This window comes from Vicia villosa, linkage group LG7, assembly GCF_029867415.1.
Source record: "Vicia villosa cultivar HV-30 ecotype Madison, WI linkage group LG7, Vvil1.0, whole genome shotgun sequence".
Taxonomy (NCBI): Eukaryota; Viridiplantae; Streptophyta; class Magnoliopsida; order Fabales; family Fabaceae; genus Vicia; species Vicia villosa.
In genome coordinates this window covers 92992150-93012785 of record NC_081186.1, presented here as the reverse complement: position 1 = coordinate 93012785, position 20636 = coordinate 92992150, and the positions used below count along the sequence as shown (strand labels likewise).

At 35.7% G+C, this 20636-nt stretch overlaps 2 protein-coding genes across 3 annotated transcripts; one reads left to right on the top strand and one right to left on the bottom strand.

Annotated features, from left to right (window-relative positions):
* Positions 1-9200: 9200 nt before the first annotated feature.
* LOC131615883 (DExH-box ATP-dependent RNA helicase DExH6) lies at positions 9201-17955 on the top strand. Of its 2 annotated transcripts, XM_058887061.1 has the most exons (14): positions 9201-9557; positions 10086-10176; positions 10293-10614; positions 10790-10864; positions 11095-11139; positions 11528-11618; positions 11705-11763; positions 12741-12890; positions 14118-14170; positions 14481-14514; positions 14665-14754; positions 14838-15818; positions 16251-17351; positions 17458-17955. In XM_058887061.1, exons 1-14 carry the CDS (start codon positions 9434-9436, stop codon positions 17800-17802), a joined length of 3561 nt encoding a protein of 1186 aa, XP_058743044.1. In that variant the 5' UTR covers positions 9201-9433; the 3' UTR covers positions 17803-17955. The 2 variants fall into 2 exon arrangements, with proteins under 2 accessions (XP_058743044.1, XP_058743045.1); XM_058887062.1 differs by lacking the exon at positions 9201-9557 and having other exon boundaries at positions 10105-10221.
* A 463-nt stretch (positions 17956-18418) lies between these two features.
* On the bottom strand, positions 18419-20577 carry LOC131615884 (membrin-11-like). Its single transcript, XM_058887063.1, has 4 exons — positions 20236-20577; positions 19735-19855; positions 19504-19653; positions 18419-18928 (listed from the first exon to the last, which is right to left on the bottom strand). Exons 1-4 carry the CDS (start codon positions 20472-20474, stop codon positions 18767-18769), a joined length of 672 nt encoding a protein of 223 aa, XP_058743046.1. The 5' UTR covers positions 20475-20577; the 3' UTR covers positions 18419-18766.
* Between the last annotated feature and the right edge of the window lie 59 nt (positions 20578-20636).

The window sequence follows — 20636 nt, the reverse complement described above, 5'->3', positions numbered from 1 at the left end:
TCCAAGTACACTCTTCCATCGTGAGACTCTCTTCGACTTTGAACTAGAAGATTCAACGAATTGAGAAAAAAATGGTCGCAATCCATAAAGTCGAGGTCAACACTATTAAAGAAATGGCTGGATCGAGAACCACTCGTTCTGTCAATACGCGTGAAGCTGCTTTAGCAGCCGTTGGTGTGGTACTATCAACCACTAGTCGACCGAACACTACTCCTCATAATGGCGAAGTAAACACAAACGCTCTTCAACGACCAAACTTGATTCTCCCTCCACCACGGGCAGGAACAACCCAATCATCGCTGCTTCAGATTCCATCTCCAATTCCTATATAGGGACCTGAGATCTTGCGAGGTTTTGGCATTCTTGAGGAAAACCTCGGATCTCAAGGCGCGAACAAGTTGATTAACGATATTTACAATATCATTCAACAACAAAACTCCAAGGTGGTGGGAGAAAGGTTCCTTAGTTTGGAAGAAAACCTTCAACAAGATCAACCCTGGGAAAATACAGTGCAAAAAGTTGATTAGAAAAGAAATTGATCAGAACGACCAGAGTCATTTGTAGCTTAACATCCCTAGGGGTAGACTGTTGCATGTTCCTATCATATGCATGAGGAGCATCCCCAATACGGTTATTTTGTTGTTTGTCTTACTACTTTCGTTTATTATCATTTATTGAGTCTATATCATGATTGTACATATTTTGAATCAAGTTTGAAATCGATTCATTATCCTTTTAGCATGCATAAAAAATGGTTAAATTTGAATTTGATCAAGATGTTTTTAGTTAAATGCATGAGTTTGTGGAATAAAAATTATATGTGTTTGATTCAAGTTAGGTGCAAAGAAAAATCTCAAAGTGGTTTTTCAATTCATGAAAAAATAAGTTTATAAGTGTGATCGGAAAATAGCAAGTGTACTACTTTTGTTACCGATGTAGTTATTAAAATGGAGTTGAATCCAAGTATCGATCACAAGGACTGCGGATAAAATATAAGTCAGGACTAAATTTCAATTGAACAAAAGTTCGGCTTATAGTTTGGCAGTCCCCGGCAACGGCGCCAAAAACTTGATCGGAAAATAGCAAGTGTACTACTTTTGTTACCGATGTAGTTATTAAAATGGAGTTGAATCCAAGTATCGATCACAAAGACTGCGGATAAAATATAAGCCAGGACTAAATTTCAATTGAACAAAAAGCTATGATTGGTTTTTGTTTTGCTTGATAAAACTACTAACTGTTTATAATTAAAAACGATAAGTAAATGATGATTTGGTTCACAAATGAGAAGGCATGCTAAGGTTGATGTATAAATCTTATGTAACTCCTTGAGAACACCGTTGTTTAAGAAAAGATGTGACTATAATTGAGTATCAATTCCATAAAATAGTTTTCCCTAATTCCTTAGTGAAAAACTTATTAACACTTAAAAGTCAATTTCAATTCCTCAATAATTGATTTTAGTATTAAGGCATTACGCATTGTAATCTAGAATGAATGATCACTATGGTGAAATCCTTATTCCTAAGTGATTTACCGGTAATGTTGTGATTCAAAACGCATTAGAGTGGTGTGTCACGCCTAACCCTAATCATAGATCAACAAAATATTTTCCAATATGATGAAGCATGAAAATCTTTGAATCATAAACTCAAATTATAAAAACATCGAATTCATCACAACGGTTTTAACAAGTCATTACATGAAAAGATTTAGGGACATCACCCTAGCATAAAATAGTTTAGCTACTCATAGTGTCTAAGAAAATAACAAGAGTAATTGAAGTCATTACAAGAAATTATCGGTTGATATGATCTCCAATCGCGAGTGCTCTTGAAGATCTCTTCCAAAACCCTTGACTCTTCTTTCTCTGTAATTCTCTATGCTCAATGATCCCAGATCCTGGTTCCTTCTTCCTGTTAGGTTTTAGTAGTGTTGGCAGTCATCCCTCGTATCCGAAAGGTCCAAAATACCCTTAATGAGCTCAAGGCTTTCAAAATATCAAAAGTTGGAAATCTGCCCGCGCCTACCAACACGGACCGTGTGCAGGAACACGGGTGCCCGTGTTGGTCAACTGCTTCTTAGCCCAAAAATCACTTTCTGCTCAGCTTTTCACACGGACCGTGTGCAGGAACACGGGTGCCCGTGTGAAACCTCTGCCTAGCTCTCAAAAACATCTTTCCAGCCCTCTTTTGACACGGCCCGTGTGCAAGCACACTGGTGCCCGTGTGAACCTTCTATTTGGCTCTTTCAGCTTCTTTTTTTTCGCCTCGGAGTGTCCTAAGTTCCTATCTCATTCCTGGTTCAACCTGGACAACAACAAACTAACAACCAACGCATAAAATGGCACTTTTATAAAACTTAAAACACACTTAGCATGCAAAACTTAAATAACCGACAAATTAAGAAACTTATAATAAAACCTATAACAATGCCACTTAGTATTACCAAGATTATGACTTTTGGTCGGAAAAAGGTGCGGAAACTTACTAGAAATGGTGACCGATCAAAGTGTTTGATTTGAATCAATCAAAATAAACATTCATTCTGATCCGAATTAAATTCAACAGGGGTGAATTCAAGAATGTTGTTGGATACGCTTTGAGCGTGTGGATACAACAATTAATTCCCCACAGCGGCTCGTGCGCCTTCAAAATTCAGGGTGCTATCAGATACGCTTCGAGAGCCCGACTACAACAATCGATTCCCCATAACACCTCGTGCATCTTCCTACCCTAGGGGAGCTGTCGGAGACGCTTTGCACATCCGACTACAACAACCAAATCCCCTAAGGGTGCTATCGGAGGCGATTTCCACGTCCGAATACATATTCTAAATACCCAATGGTAAAGAAATACACGCTTTATGCGAAACTGGCGCACCCAAATGTCTACTTTTGAAGACAGTAATGCTATTTACAGGTACAATGAGGAGCATACAAGCTTGGAGCCGACCTCATGTCACACTAGTTTCTATTCGATACACTAGCACACCAAAATATACCGACGCTTCCTTCGTGTGAAGCATATTTTGAGCACAACCTTGCACCGCTACCCCGACATCCCATCGAGACAACGCATGTGTCATAATGCAACACGCTTTTGAGCGAAACAACCATAGACTCTGCAAAAGACTTAAGTGTTGATGATTTCTCGGCAAGTATATCGATAGTGTCGAAGTAATAAAATAAAGATTGTATGCACATGGATTACTATGTAACGAAGTTACGATTGTGCGAAGTTGAAAAGTAAAGATTGGGGGGAGTTTTCGAGTTTTTATTTATAAAGTAAATTTGTTATGAATTCAATACGAGAAAAGTGACTAGGTTTTGTGTGAATCCCTTGTTTATTCCCTGTTGATGTTTAATGCATTATATAGATGGTACCCAGTACCCAGTCCCTTCGTGTACAACTCACTAACTTCTACTAAAGGTCTCATATCCATATTCAACCAACATAAGTGAATTAAGGCGTTGTTATAATACATTAATTCAAATGTCACTACTAGAGGTCTCATATTCATATTCAATTGGCATAAATAGATTAATTTCCCTATGTCAAACTCATAAGCTTAGGGTCAGTAATCCTTATTCGTCCAAAATGGTACCATTTGTGCGTTCACAAATAATAAGCATTACGAACAAAAACAATTAAATTAAAGTATAACTTCAATTATCCATATAACATCAGATTAAACACCCAATCCAAGTGGTTCAAAACAAGTTGATTAAACATACCCTAATCTAGTCTAGAGTAATTTAGTTACTCATAACAATACAATAAAATACCAGGTACTCAAATGAAGATAATATATGAAATCTTGAAGAGTTTGGCCTTCAATAGCTTCAAATGCTCTCAAAATTGTCCTCCAGATATCTTTTCCTGTCACTTTTAGTTAAAAAACACATAACCCCTAATTATGTACCAGAAAAGCCTTTTTATAGCCAAACAGTGCCTCAGAACGCGTCAAAGTCTAGCTTTTAGCCCGTCGAACCCATGATCAAAAGCAACTCGCGTACGATGCCTTCTCATCATACATGATCGTGTGTGATAGCGCGCGAGAAATCCAGTGGCTTTCGTATTTTTGTGACCGTTTTTTTTCCATGTTTTTGCTATTTTCAACAATTCTTTTCACTTGGTTAATCTTGGCTATTCCTTGACACTTTTGCTTCAATTTTATTTGATATTTCACCAAAATCACTTGAAATACTCGTGAAAAACATGCAATGACAGAGTGTCATCACAACCACAAATTTGATATGTTTCCCGTCCTCAAGAAACTTGCCTGCAACTGCACATTTCAACCGAAAACAAAATGCTACTATAACCAATGATAATCACCTTTTATCTTTTTGTTACATGATTATCACTTCTGCTCCCAGGTTCAATCGAGAAAATTCGAAAAAATACTTCCAATGCAACAAGTACTTATCTTGTCTCTCATCTCACTGTAATTTCACTTGTAATGACAAGGTAATCTCTTAATCAACATACCAAAGCACTTTATATTGAATTTGAAAAGTTTCTAAAGAAGTAAATTAAATTCATTTAACACACTTTTTTAGGTATTTTCGGGCTGTAACGGGGCTTAATTCAAGGTAGGATAATTTGAGAGAGTAGGCTTAAACCTTCGAATTTAGGTATCTAATTTTCTTAGTGTTATTAATTTTCTTTTCGTAAAACTCTTTGCTTTATTCTATTGGTACTAGAGATGGTATTTTTCATTATGAGTCTTTTGCTTTTTCTCCTTTTTTTTTAAAGTTATTTTAACTTCTTTATTTCTTTTTCACAAATTTTTTATTTTTGACCAGTTTCTCTAGAACCCCAACCCCAAACTAATTTAATCACTTCCAAGAACAACCCCAATTTTTTTGCTTGCAACAACGAAACTAAGAATTTCTACCTAACTCCAAAGAGAGGATAAAAAGATTTAATCTTTCAAGTCACAGGGCTAATTAATTTGGCTATGTCACCAAAAGAAAGGGCTTAGGCTCAAAGTGGTTTGCAAAATATATAAATATTAAGATAGAGTAGGCTTAGAAAGGCTCAGAATTAACAAAAAAATTCCTCAGTGTGTATTTATTCAACCAATTAAGTAAGTATTAAAAATCACAAATTCTTTAAAACACAATTGTAATGATACACTCAATAGAAGGAAAAGTAAACAATAGAATAATTTGGCCCAAGCCTTACTAACTGAGGTATTTGAATATTGAGTACAAGTTAATTGGTTGTTTTTTTCTTCCTTATCTCTCAATCCATGAGGGAACTTCCATGATGATAATCTTTTTTCTCGTGATTCTTATTGTTTATATATTCATTGGTACAATAACACATTATTAATCTGAAAGAAATAAACAGTAGCAAATTCATTTATTAATTAAAGCAAATAAAAATAATGAGAAGAGTATTGATTTGTAGCATGTACTTTTTGTTGGATTATGAAAAAAAAGCGGGAAATTTACTAAAATAAGAAATTGCTGAAATTGTTGGAATTAAAATTTACTAATGGGTTTGGGTTAGCTCCCATTGTTGAATGCAGTATAGGGCAAGCAACAGAAAAGATTTGGAAATATTGATCCGGGAATTATCGTCCTCAGAGATGGAGAGATGCCATTCAATAGTTTCTATGGTTTCGAGCTCGGGATTGAATGAGCAAAAAGTAAACAAAGATATAGACAGGTAAGAATAAACACATTCTTAGAAGAGAAAGAACTTATCAGGAATGTAAATATATCCACTCTTCACAAACATACACTTACCAACCCATTATACTCAACTTACGATACTCATCTATGTCATCACGTATCTCTCACATAAGCGCCCATCTCTGGAGCACAAACGAGATCATCTCATAACTAAGGTTATCTCTAACGCGAAGTCACGAGAACATCCGTATTCTCGCGTCGGCGATCTTTCGCGCGCCGCTCAAACACGGAAGCATTAAGTACAGATACAAATAGTGAATGCTAGCTCTAAATCTATATCTAGAGTTCAGAACCAACAGATAATCATCCTAGATAAGGATTCAAGAAGTTTATCTCTAAAGCACCCCAAATCCCCAGCATAGAGCAAAAATCCAGGATAACATCAACACAGATTCGTAAAGCAAGTTAAATATAACATTATAATCGGTAAATATACATAAGATTCAAGTAAATATACAAACAAACCCAACCAAAGAGAAATACACAAAGAAGAAGAGAAATGAACCGAAAATCTCCCGGTTTGTCAGCTCCGTTCGACGCTCAATCCACCCCCGATCATCCTTATGCAACCTCCGAAGTTGTTTTCTAAGCTAATTTTGATCTAAGAATGAAGTTGATGGTGTTGGGACTCAAAAATACCCAACCTATGACCTAAAAATGTGATTTTGGCCCCTTTTAACGAGTTGCTGTCTTAGCAGGTCCGCTTAGCGGACCCCCTCCGCTCAGCGGACTCAAAATTGCATCCAGACTCTGATTTGCTCCGCCGGAGCTCCGCTCAGCGGACCCCCTCCGTTTAGCGGAGTCTGCTAAAAATCAGATTTTGTTTTCGCCATAACTCGAGAACCGTAACTCCGAATTGCACCCGGTTCGAAGCGTTGGAAAACTTACTCAATGCTCTATCCAATAATGAATGAATGGAACCCAATATGATGATTTTGGTCATCCTTATTTTGAGTCTTTGGAAGTCCGCTTGACGGTGGCTAAGCGGGCTTTCACCAAAATTGCGAAATCGAAGCCGTGTCTTTGACACTTTATTCCTCAAGGCTCCAATAAGCATGAATACCTATAAAAACAAAGGAAAAACTATCAAATGGTATAAAAGTATATGAAAATACAACTATTCACAAAGTATACGTATTTATACACAAAACGGGGAATTATTCAAACGGTATTAACAAAAGTATCGATAAGTGCCACTATTTACATACACAAAATAAGTACATTTTGGCACTTATCACCCATTAAGCGTTTCTTTAAGGTCCTAAGCTTGAATGACTGATTCTCTAATTAGGTATTTCTTTCAAATTTGTTTCAGACCACATACTGATGACAAGTAGCATCATGTGTTCTCCCCGTGAGACATATCTTAATTGTGTAGACAACGCTGGTGTATTGTTAGAGACTCAGTTAAAGGAGGGCTTTACTCCTTTGTACAAATTACCACATGTCATGTTAGTCAACCACACCTTTGCATTAAATTCGGCCACACATTTATCACGAGGATTCTTAACTATTTCTCTCTCCCGCATGCATAATCTGAAATGTTGTATAACTTGTAAGCACCCCAACTTTTAAACCAATTAAATTAAAGAAACAGGTTCAGGCAAGAGTCGGGGTTCACATATGAACCTAAAAGAGGAAGAAGATATGCAACAAGGCTAGGTGGTTGTATTCCTCACTTTTAGACATGGACCTTTACTTCATCATCCATTATATAATCGTTATTCCAAGACAAACATAACAAAGGGAAGTTAATGGTGAAGAATAATGAAAACCCTAACTTATCAAAGGCAACCCGACGACTTTCATGAGAACAAGACTCCATCGACAAGGAAACATCTATCAAATATTTCTTCTCAGCCTCGTCCAAGGGGACCATGCCACCGACATAAACCAAACGACTGATAAGCTCAAACCAACATTGGAGAGAGCCCATCTAAGTTCTCCTCTTTGGGGAAGATTGAGACAATTGAAGAAAATATGGAACCTTCCCACTAATAGTTTCACCGTATTCTTTTTTTTTTTTTGCAGTTTTTCGAGGTCTTTTGGCCATATCACGATAGCAAATTCAAGAGAAATAAATGCTTAAGAGGAAAAGAAGAGACAAACAGTTCAACAACAAAGAGGAAAGAAAAAACTAGAATAAAGAAGGGACTCTAGTTCTTCCCACATTTATGATTATGAGATAGACATAGAAAATGAAATATGTCTTATAATACAGTCACCTCTCTTGCACGTAAGGCTTGAGTATTTCGGTTCCCTAGGAAAATCATAATCACTCCTCTAAAGGAATTTGAAGGTACAAGGTAGTGAAGCAAAGAAAGTACATCCGACCGACATATGGGAATCCTTCAAACCCTCACACCTATTCCTTAAGCGCAAGGGCTTGGGGACAATTGTTTTGGGTTGACCATATCCACTACGATCCGACCCCACCTTTAGAGAACCGACCACCATAAGAAAAGAACTCCATAAATTGATTTGTTTCAGGCGTATTCCTTTTCCGAGTCGAACACCATAAGGCGAAACATCCCGAATCCAACTCAAGTATATATTAGAGCTTCTAGAATATTCTCACGACCACTAAACCTTCAATAATCTGGGAGCAAGAGATCCATCCCTCCAATGCATCCAACGACCCTCCGCATTTCACGTCGAAAAGTTATCAAGTTAATTATTTTGCTCCCCTATATATACAGATGACACCATTTCAGATAATAAGTTTCAAACACAATTTGAATAATCTCTCATCATTCACACACTGACTAAAGCGTTGAAGTGTTAAGCTTGCAAGTACACCTCCTACTCTATTGCATCGGAAGCTCTCATCCGTCGTAACTTCTGCAATTTCACATATTTCTGGTTCCGAAACAAAACATGATCCAATAGCAAAAATCTAATAATAATTGACCTAATTAATTTTAAATGAGACTCTATTATCATATTGAATAAAATATTTTTTTTCTTCATAAAATCATATATTTAAAATTGCAACACTAAAATTATATAAGCTATGCTAGAGGATTAATCACAAAGAAATTAACTACCGAATAATCTAAAGAATATTCTTTAGTAAGAGAATATTATAGAATAGGTTAGAGTATATCTACAAATTATTTCCATATTATTTATTAAATATTTAAGTAGGAACAATAAACAATCTCAATGTTTTATTAATGGTTTTTTCCCATATGAGCATTTAAATATTTGAATTAAATTACAAAAGAGAAGATTTGCATTAAAAAATTAATATACTTTAATAATATATTTTTCAAAATACTATTTATGATATGAACGCTTTACAATTGAGTTTTATCAAACACCAGGCGACACCATATATAGCTAAAAGTACAGGCCTTTAAAATATTTTTTTTTTCCTTGTCATCACCGATATAAATCTTTAAATTTTGTTAGGTCAAAGTTTTAATTTTTTTTTTCATTCTTTTAATAGAAAATCTAAACAAAATGCCGTGACCTAATTTGCATTCTAAGAAAGACACAATAAGAAAAAAAAGCGTACAAGTTTCGTAAAAAATAAACAGCAAATTGAAAAAAATACATTTACTCGTTTGCTAGGGAAACTTTGGAATTGAAATTGGCACTGGCATATAAACAAACACATAGTACGCACTCGCGCACCCAAACATTGCAGCCGCAGCTTTCAAGAACCTCCTTTCTCTTCTCTTGCTCTTCGATTCATTCATTTCCAATTCACAGCGAAATACAATGACAAAGGGAAAGAAGAAAGGGAACAGAAATCCGAGTTACGGTCGGAAACCCAAGGTCGATGAAAGCACAAGGATTCGTTTAACTAAAGTTTTGGAGGAGTTCATAGCTTCCAATGCCAAAGGTTGCACTCGTTCTTTAACTTTTTTTTTTGGAGCAGTTTTATGAATTTTTTTGATGAATTAGGTGTTTTGTTTGGGTTGAAATTTTTTGCATTTTGGGTATTTGTTTTTGTTGTTCAAGTTTGAGTGTTTTTTAGATAGTTTATAATGAATGAGGATGTTTAGGTTTTGAATTTTTTGCATTTTTATGGTTTTAGTTTCTTTAGAAGTTTAGTTTAGTTTAGTTTTGAGGGCTTGCAAATTTACTTTTGCTTTTAGTGGTGATTTGTTTTGGTTACCTGATTATATTAAAATGAGTCGTTATAATGTTCATTATAGTCTTATTTTAAGGGAGTAGAATTAAGTATTCGGCATAGGGATCAATTTCCATGTGAGAAGGCCTGAAGAGAGAAGACTTGTAGATTATGTGGTGACTTGTAGAATATCACTGTGCTGACTTCTTTTGGACGACCATTTGCATATTGGAAGCATGATTGTTGCATGACTTTATCCATTTATGAAACCTGTGTTTCTTTTGTTGTTAACTGCAGCTTACAGGTTTGAAGCTGGTTTGTCCAACGAAGTCCGTCATTATGTGCATCTAACAGCCCGAGAAATGGGGTTTAAATCTAAAAGTTATGGGTGAGTGAGTGCTAATGACAGCACAATTCTTCAATGGAATAATTGGTAATGGAAGAATGTGTTTGGTTCATTTTTACATGTTGTGTTGTTGATATTGAACCTGACTTTTTTTATAGGAAAGGGAAGGAAAGGATAGTGTCAATTCGAAAAATCAAGAAGAAGGGTGGGACTGGGACTGGGCGTAAAAATCAGTTAGAGAGTCTTCCTCTTTTCACATTTTCGGAAGAGTCAAAACTGGCATTAGGCGAATTATTTGCACATTTTCCACCTGGTGATGGAAACTTGAAGGATATAGTTGGAGAAAATAGTGGCAGGATTAATAACAGAAGACATAATACATCTGATATTTTTAGCAGGCCCTCTATGACCAAAAAGGAAATTACTCGGAAATTGGACACCCTAAATTCTAAAAGGGAGAGTGCATCCGATTTGAAAGAGGTTCACTTTTTCCTCTCTCCATTGAACTTCAAAGACCTCATATATGAATTTTGTTGGAGCGATGCTGTGTTGTTGTTGTTGTTGTTGTTCCTTTTTCTGTAGTATCAGTATGTGCAGTGTAGCACTTGCAGTATATTTCATTATTGAATAGTTTATTTGATTTCCATTCATGCAGATCACTGAGTTGAGATCTAAGCTACCAATTGCATCTTACAAGGATACAATTACATCAACAGTTGATTCTCACCAGGTTGATTTTATATTTCGTTATGCGAATGTGTCTTTGAAAATGTATCTACATGGTAGCTTGGTTAAAGATTGTACTGTAGTCAAGTTTATATTTTGATATCAAAATGACATGTTAAATATGTCTGAACACAGTTTTGAAAGATTATTGCTCTTAATCCCATTTCAACACTTGAAGATTGGATATTTGCATATGTTTTGATCTTAATATTCCTTGCATACGTTTCAAAACAGGTAGTTCTCATATCTGGCGAGACTGGGTGTGGAAAGACTACACAGGTTACCAATTATTTGTTTTGCCTTTATTATGGTACAACTTCATATAATATAATTTGTCAGCAACTGTTTCAAAATGATTACCAATTTAGTTATGTTGTTTTAATGATTGTGCATGCTTCTGATATGAATTTTTCCCTTTTTACTTTATTTTTTTTAATAATTGTGTTCCCACTTTTAATTTTTTCCCCTCAATTAATTGGCTCTAGCTTTGGTAGTTGAGAATAAACTGATAATTTCTTGATGCTTTGGGATTTTGGTTTTCTCCCATAAGTACTCCCACCATTGTTTATGGACCAAGATCATTTGATAGTTTTTGTATGCCCTGTGAAATATTCTGTTTGAGAGTTTGCACCTGTCACCTTAATAATTAATATTAAATATAATTCAGGTCCCACAATATATATTGGATCATATGTGGGGTAAAGGTGAGGCATGTAAGATACTTTGCACTCAGCCTCGACGTATCTCTGCAATTTCAGGTGTGAAGCTCTTTCCTTCAAAATTTCTTGATGTTCCCGTTTCAGTTTAAATGAAATTTGTTTTCTTCCACCTTTTATATGTCTAGTTTCTGAGAGAATCTCCAGAGAGAGAGGAGAGGCTGCTGGAGAAAATGTTGGATACAAGGTAATTTTATTTGTGTATTTTTGTAGCAACTGTGCTGTGATACCAAGGAATAGATTTTTAGTTATTCATCAGTCTGTGCTATGATTTTTCCCACTGCCGAGCATTCCATCCACAAATTTCTTTTCTTTTCCCTGACTCATTTTTTTTCTTTTATAGAATTATTATGACTTTTGGTCCTTCAACATTCAATAATTTACGAAGAAGCAAGTTCCTTTTCAAGCATTGGTCACCTTGCTTCTTAGTAAAGCATTACTAGCTTTTCTAGTGTTTTACATGTCTTCCATATATTTATGTGGCTTATATTTTATAGCAACTGTTGAAGATATGAAAATATCCTATGATAGCTTCATATAATGTTAGAGTGACTACCTTAAATCATCTCATAGGTTTAGTTTCTTATTTTAGGGTATCTATTGAGATTAGTTTCCACATGACTCAGTTATTATTGAGAAAAACAAGGTTCCAAACAAATTAAAGATACCACCTGATTAGAGTTGATTAGAGTTTATGAAGAGTGACACTCTTTACTTTACAAGCCAAGGATGAGTTAGGCCAAGTATTAGAATCTAAGATGGTATCAGTGCCTATTGATCCAAGTCACCCACCATTAATATCCACGTACGTACGTCCAATAGTGCTGGGTTAGAAGGGGCATATTGAGAAAAACCCAGTGTCCCACATAGATTAAAAATGAAGCCTGGTTAAAGTTTTGAAAGAGTGACACCTCTCACCTTATAGACTGTTTTTGTAAGGATGAGCTAAGTCCAATATAAAAATCTAAGAGTTATTGTTATGGTTTTTCACCCTATGTAATAAGGATTGGGAGTCATGCATTTGTATAAATGTTAAATAAGGTCTAGTGCTTAGTATTTTTTTTGTATCATTAAATCAAACAATAATCATTATTCAAAGTCTTTATTCTTTCTCTTCCATTTTATCTAATCTAATATGCTATAACTTAAAAATTAACAATCCAGATACGTTTAGAAAGCAAAGGTGGAAAGCAATCATCTATTGTGCTATGTACTACTGGACTTCTATTAAGGGTGTTGGTTTCTAAAGGTTCTCGTCGGTCAAAGATGAAGCATGTGAAGGATGAAATTTCTGACATTACTCACATCATTATGGTACTTTTAAATTGTTTGTATCTTCTGCTAAATCATAAACATATTGTATTAATGTTGGGTAAATATTTAAGTTCATGTTTCTCCTATACCATGCTTGTTAATTTGAGTTATTCGGGTGGCCACAAAAATTGGTTGTTAGCTATGACTGATATGTTCTAAGATACATTTTATTAATTGTAAGTTTGAATTGGCTAGGAAAATCTATTAGTATGTTGGATGTTATTTCTATTTTTTTTGTAAATTAGATTCAACACAGCATCTGCAATCTCATCATTTATGGAAGTTTGACTTGAGCTTTGAATAGATTCCATTTATGTTTGAAAGGAATTACGGTGCCAGAGCTTGTCAGTATCGTGGTAACATCTTTTATCATTTTATGAAAGATGGTGAAAGTAGCAAATCTTTATATTATTTAATTCTACAATTTAAAAAGTTATCACTGACATTGGTTTTTGTATTGCATAATGCTAGATATTTCCCGTAAAGAAAATTTGCAAAGGAATGATATAAATAGTGACTATGAATGTATGGACCTAAAGCATAAAACTAAGTCTCTGCTTGGACTAGCTTATTTGAACTAATCTATTGACATAAGTACTTGTGAGACTATTTGAGAGAACATGTAGAAACAACTTATAACATGTTTATACAAGTTGTTGAAACATGGTTCAATCTCTGACAACAATAATTCTCATAATGCATTAATGTAAGCAAGTCGTTGATACTTATAAATCAACAAAATAAAAATACTTATGACAAGTTTTTTTTCAGTTTATTTTCATTAGCTATGCAGGATAGCATATGAAAATAATTTAACTATTTTATATTTTTATCTTTTGTTATATAGAATAGCTTATATATAAGTACTTATGCTATAAGTGTTTTAATTAAGTTGCTCATCCAAACACGACCTAATTGATTTTTAGATGGTTTATGGAGTAATGGTCGTCCTATCCACAAACATATGTGATGATAGTTGTATTATCTCCTATCCACCAACATATGTGATGACATGTGATGATAGTTGTATTATCTTGACGAGAAATGTATTTTGAATGTTTCATTTGTTCTCTTAAAGACTTTGTTGTGACTAGTGAGAACTAAGAAGTGAATTGAAATATTTTCATGCACCTTATATCTTCACGAATCTTGGTATATGTGAAGCATAAAATGTGCATCCTTGCTTAATATGCATTGCAAACTGAGGTGACACTCATTCTTGTTCAGGACGAAATTCATGAAAGGGACCAATATTCAGACTTCATGTTGGCAATACTCAGGTATAAGTTTGTAAAGAACATATTACCCTTTACTTTCTAGAGTGATATAGTAGTTAAATACAAATGTATAGATGCTTGTGGCATAAGAAAGCATAAAATTGGGCTGTTGTCCAAAGATAATTTGCATCTAATAGCATAATCTTTAGGGTAGAGTTTATCGCTCACGAGCAGAAGATTTGTTTTTGCCTAATGTTGTGACATTAGCTTACTGTTATATTTAATTTCCCCTCCCCAAGAAAAAACATTTTATGTGAGATCATTCGTCCAAGATGTTTGTCTGGTTTTCTGATTTTTGATAACTTATATGCAGAGAAATCCTCCCTTCATATCCTCATCTACGTTTGGTTAGTTTAAACTATTACATTTGTAGTTTTATTTTCCTATTCCTCTTTCATATTCTCAATTACGTTTTTCACATCTTATACATATTATTCCCATTTTTGACCCTTTTTTTTTTTTTTATCTTTATCTGTTTTTTTATGTTCTAATGTCAGATATTAATGAGTGCAACAATTGATACTGCGAGATTTTCTCAATATTTTGGGGGCTGCCCAATTATCCAAGTTCCAGGGTTCACTTATCCGGTACTTATAAGACTAGATAGAGAATTGACTAATTATTTTTGTTACCTTATGTTTACTATAATGTCTACACGGTATTTCTTTAGGTAAAAACTTATTATCTGGAAGATGTACTTTCTGCTGTAAAATCAAGCAAGGCCAGACTTAGTATTCCAACAAACAATCACAAGCTAAGTGAAGAACAAAAGGATTCTTTTGACGAAGCTATTAATTTGGCTTGGTCTAATGATGAGTGGGACCCACTGTTAGAGATGGTTTCTTCTGAAGGAACCCCCGAACTCTTTAATTACCAGCATTCTTTAACCGGCCTTACACCGTTAATGGTGTTTGCTGGAAGAGGTAGAGTTGGTGAAATGTGCATGCTCTTATCTTTTGGGGCAGATTGCAAGTTAAAGGCCAAAGATGGAACAAGTGCACTAGAGATTGCAGAAAGAGAGAACCAACCAGAAGCAGCTGAAATAATAAAAAAGCACCTGGATGGTTCCAACTCCATCGATGAGCAGAATTTACTTAATAAATATCTTGAGAAAGTCAAACCTGAACATGTTGATGCTGGTCTAATAGAGCAGCTGATAAGAAAAATATGTTCCGATTCAAAAGATGGAGGCATCCTTGTTTTTCTTCCAGGATGGGATGACATAAACAAAGCTCGTGATAAATTGCTTGCATCCTCTTTTTTCAAGAATCCTTCGGAATTTATGGTCTTACCTCTGCATTCTAAGGTTCCATCCCTGGAGCAAAAGGTGGTTTTTAAGCGCCCACCTCCTGGCTGCCGCAAAATTGTTCTGTCAACTAATATTGCTGAAACAGCCGTCACCATTGATGATATAGTGTATGTCATAGACTCTGGACGAATGAAGGAAAAGAGTTACGATCCTTATAATAATGTCTCAACTCTTCAATCATCTTGGATTTCAAAAGCAAGTGCTAAGCAACGAGAGGGGCGTGCTGGCCGTTGTCAACCTGGAGTTTGTTATCATTTGTATTCGAAGTTGCGAGCAGCTGCGTTGCCAGACTTTCAGACTCCAGAACTTCAGAGAATGCCTATTGAGGAGCTATGTCTGCAGGTATTCATCTTCCCTAATCGGTGTCTCAAAATCACGGTGCTTTTTAATATTATACTCCATGATAAAATGGTAGAAATGTAGCTGGAAAAATTGTGAACTTGGAAAGTTTAGCTACTTAACGCTAAATCATGGAATTCACTCTAGTTCCACTAGTCTCTCTATTCCGCGTATCTTTGAATATCTCTTTCTTTTATATGTTTGTTATAGTTGAAATTATAACAAACATAACGTGTAGTTTGTTAATTGGAAAAATTGGGAAAATGGAAAAAAAATTTTGGGTCACTTTATGAATTGCTCTTATGAAAAAAGAGAGACTATGTAGTGTAAGATACCTTAGATTATATTAATTTAATGTTAATGAATTGATTTTATATTAAAATACTATAATTTTCTCAGCACTAATTTTGGTTCCTATCACTTCTCTTGTAACAGGTAAAGATGCTTGATTCAAGCAGCAAAATAGAAGTGTTTCTTGCCAAGACATTAGATCCACCAGTTTCTGAGGCCATACGTAATGCTATTGTAGTCCTTCGCGATATTGGGGCATTGTCAAATGATGAAACACTCACTGATCTTGGAGAGAAGCTTGGTTCTCTCCCTGTTCACCCAGTAATCAGCAGGATGCTGTTTTTTGCTATATTAATGAACTGCCTTGACCCAGCTTTGACTCTAGCGGTTGCATCTGATTACAGAGATCCATTTACACTTCCAATGTTACCTGAAGACAAGAAGAGAGCCGCAGATGCCAAAGCCGAGCTTGCTTCTTTATATGGGGGATGTGGTGATCAGCTTGCTGTACTAGCTGCATTTGAATGCTGGAACAATTCAAAAAAAATGGGTCTGGAAGCACGGTTTTGTTCGCAGTATTATGTGTCTGCAGGTACCATGAAGATGTTATCTCGCATGCGTACGCAGCTCCAAAAAGAACTTATCCGGATTGGATTTATTCCTTCAGATGTTTCAAGTTACAGCATGAATGCATATGACCCTGGTGTGCTGCATGCAGTTTTGGTGTCGGGTATGTATCCAATGGTTGGGAGATTATGTTTTCCAAATAAAGGTGCACAAAGGGCTATCATCGAAACTGCCAGTGGTGATAAAATTCGCTTGCACAGCCGTTCCACAAATTTTAAGCTGTCGGGCAAGAGAAATTTAGGTCAGGCTTTAGTTGTGTTTGACGAGATTACTCGCAATGATATGGGTATAAACATAAGGAATTGCAGTCTCGTGGGACAACTTCCACTTTTGCTGCTTTCAACTGAGATTGCTGTTGCTCCAGTAGAAGAGGATGATCATGCGAAGGAGGAAGATGAGGAGGAAGGAGAGGATGACGACGACCATGAAGGGAGTGGAGATGATGGGATGGAGTTGGATACTGAATCCAGTGAAAAAAACAAGGATAAGTTCATGTCTTCCCCTGATAACAATGTTAAAATAATTGTGGACCGTTGGCTTTATTTTGGTTCAACTGCAATTGATGTTTCTCTGTTATACTGCTTGAGAGAGCGATTATCAGCGGGAATTTTATACAAAGTAACAAGCCTATTTTTACTTTAGTTTTCTTTGTATTTTACACATGTGAAAACCATGTCATTCTTTTTCTTGTACTATGTCATGACAGATAAATTAACATTTTCAGGTGACACATCCGAGGAATCCTCTTCCCCCCATCCTAGGGGCCTCTATGCATACTATAGCTTGCATTCTATCTTGTGATGGGTGTTCTGGCATGACAGCGGCAGCCGATGGTATTGACAAACTGACCAGTATGGTAAATGCAACGAATCTAGGGAAGCCACCAACATTGGCACAGCCAACACGGGCACAGCGGTTGCATAATCGTAATAGACTAAAAGAATCCTCTGCAAAATTTGTTAATCATGGTGGATTCCAGAATAGTGGACCTTCTAAAGCCAGCACATCTTCGAGCAATATTGGAAATCCAAGTGGGATCAGTTCCCAACCTCTCCCCCATAACACTTGATAATGGGTTAATGATCATCTTTTTTTTTTAAATTTTGATTTAAAGCTAGTGACTTTTTAAAATTTTGATTTAATGCCAGTGAAGACAATGAACTTTTACCAGTTGTAACATGCATTGCATTCAGCTTATATAGAAAGCCAATCCTGCCAAGAATTAGACGGTGTTTATTTAGGTTTTTATATACACAATACAAATCTTAAAATTGCAGTCTGGTGGTGATGGGCCCTTATGTTCATCGTTCAAACATCCCTATGTTTCTCAATGCATGTTTCCATCTATTTGGCCTGCACATCAGTACGTGTGGATGCTTGATTCTGCTCAAGTTTTTAAAAAACTAACCATCAAGCCAACAGAATTGGAGCCCCTTTTCTCCGTGTGTTCATTTTAAACATTACTTGAAAAATACATGAAATTGGTGATAATATTGAGGAATAAATTGGTGATAATATTGATGAATCATCAAGTGACTCTGGTTCATAAGTTTATGATGAACAACACCACAACCTTCATGTGCTTGTTCTGTAATTTGACAATATTGATGAATCATCAAGTGACTTTGGTTCATAAGTTCTATGTGTTGTAAAACACGCCAATACAAAAAATTAGCCGTCCTAGATACTTGCAAAAGAAATTAAGTTGAATACACATTCTTACAATGAAAGTTAAAATATACAATACTCAATGAACAAATATTAAAATCAATAAATAACAGGAGTGAATTTTATCCTTTCAGTGTGCAAGGCTTAGATCCTGTCTCTGAATCCAAACAAACTATAGTATATCAGGCATGGACAATTCCACCCAGATATCTAGGGTGTCACTGACAGTAATAAACATGAGTATTTTTTTTTTTTTCTGGAAAAACTGCTCTGCTGGTTAGCCTTGAAAGACCTTAAATCAAAATTTTATACACTTTCCACTGAGAAACATGAGAAATATGTCTATTGTTCAACAACTGGCGGTGTTAACGTCTCCACAAAACAAAAGCAACCAAGAAAATGATAGTCAATATCATCCCCGTATACTTGATCCATTGATCTACACGGTTGCGTCTTTCAATTAGCCTCAAAACACGGTTTGATATCCCCACTGTATTGAGAACATCCAATGCTTTTCTTTGCGCACTCTGCACAAAGATAACAGTCAAATGTGATTAGCATGTCAGCAACAAAACCAAAAGTAACATCAATACTAATTAAGCTTAGAATGAAGAGAAACATAAAAAATAAATAAAACATGTTACATGAGGAATCTACTGATTTGAGATTTTATGATTAGTTATTTATTTAGATGGAAGGTTAATAAATACTGCAGCAAAAAATATTTGTTGAAAGAAAAGAAAGTATGGTCATTTTAAAGCTTGCATTGGACGCGAGAATGATTGTGCCGAGCAGTTTTAAGCATCCCTCCTTACATGTTTAACTTGGCATAACTTTAGAAGTCAGAGCAGGCCAAAACAAAGTAAAGCAAATGTGTGAGAGACAGAAAACAGAGATATCACCACACCAGCATGGCTTCTTTAGCAATTACAGTTTAATTTTCTGGAAAGGGCTACTCAAGTTCACCCCTACCACCAATAAAAACATACAATATGATCCAGCATTCACAATCGATAAGAGATGACATAATAGGTAAACCTAAACAATAGCATAATTGTAGTTATTGTCCAATACAAGTCAATTCAAGCTATTAAACATATACCTTCAAGCGTTCCCTTTGTCCATGAATAGATGAAAGTATAGTTTCCCCAAGTGCATTAGCGTTTTCCAATTCACGCGCAGAACTGCGAACCGACTGTATCGCTTGCGCATCGTCATCATAAATCCTCATAACATGGCTAGAATCCCCATTCTGTTACACCATAGTTAACAACAAAAATCATGATTTAGCAAAGTAAAAAAAAAAGTGAATCACTAAACAGCAATCACATACAGCTCTTCCCAGAAGTTCCGCTCTATCTTTAGCTTCCATCATTCGTTTATGATTCCTCGAGTTATATTTCTCTAAACTCTCTCTCAACGACTCAGCCTCTTCAGCTATTTGTTCCAATTTCCTACACCAAAAAGCATCACAATCATTAACACAAAGATTCCAACAACTAGAACAACATGCAAATCTTATAAAAGCAGCTAATAAGCATCGACACATTCACAAACAATAGACACTAAGAAATTGAAGTAATTCAATGTAGGAAGACTCTGCTTAACCATGTAGCACTGACACCTCTGAAAAAAAGTGTATCCGTATCAGTGTCGGTGTCCGAAACAACACTTATGATTACATCTAAAACCTATAATGAATTGAAACAACTGCATTATAATTATCAAAAGTAAAATCTAAAAGAAACAAAGATTTCAGTTAAAATTCCGTTAAGATTCTTGATCGATCAAGATACAAAGACAGAGTGAAGAAAATAGCGAAAGACGAGTGAACCTTTTCCAGAGATCACGTTGAGATTTGGCGCCAATGGATCGCAAGAGGCGATTCATCTCGACACAGAGAGATTGGATCTGAGTGATGTCTTTGCTTACGGCGAAGGAGAGATCGGATGACGAGGAGGAGGAGTTGGAATACTCCAGGCGCTCGAGACGTTCGAGGCCGTCGCGTGTTTTGAGCAGCAGCTTTCTCGCGGTTTGGTGAACCTCCGATAGCGTTCCTCCGCCTCCTTCCATGGCGGTTATCGGAGCGATTAAACAGAGTTTAGTTTCGGAAACGAAACGGGTAACGATCGGGTTATTCGAGTTTATTGGATAGTGTAAGCGTGGTTAAACGAGAGTGTTTGTTTTGAAAAATGTTTTTTTAATGAATAAAAAAATTGAATAATTAAATGATTA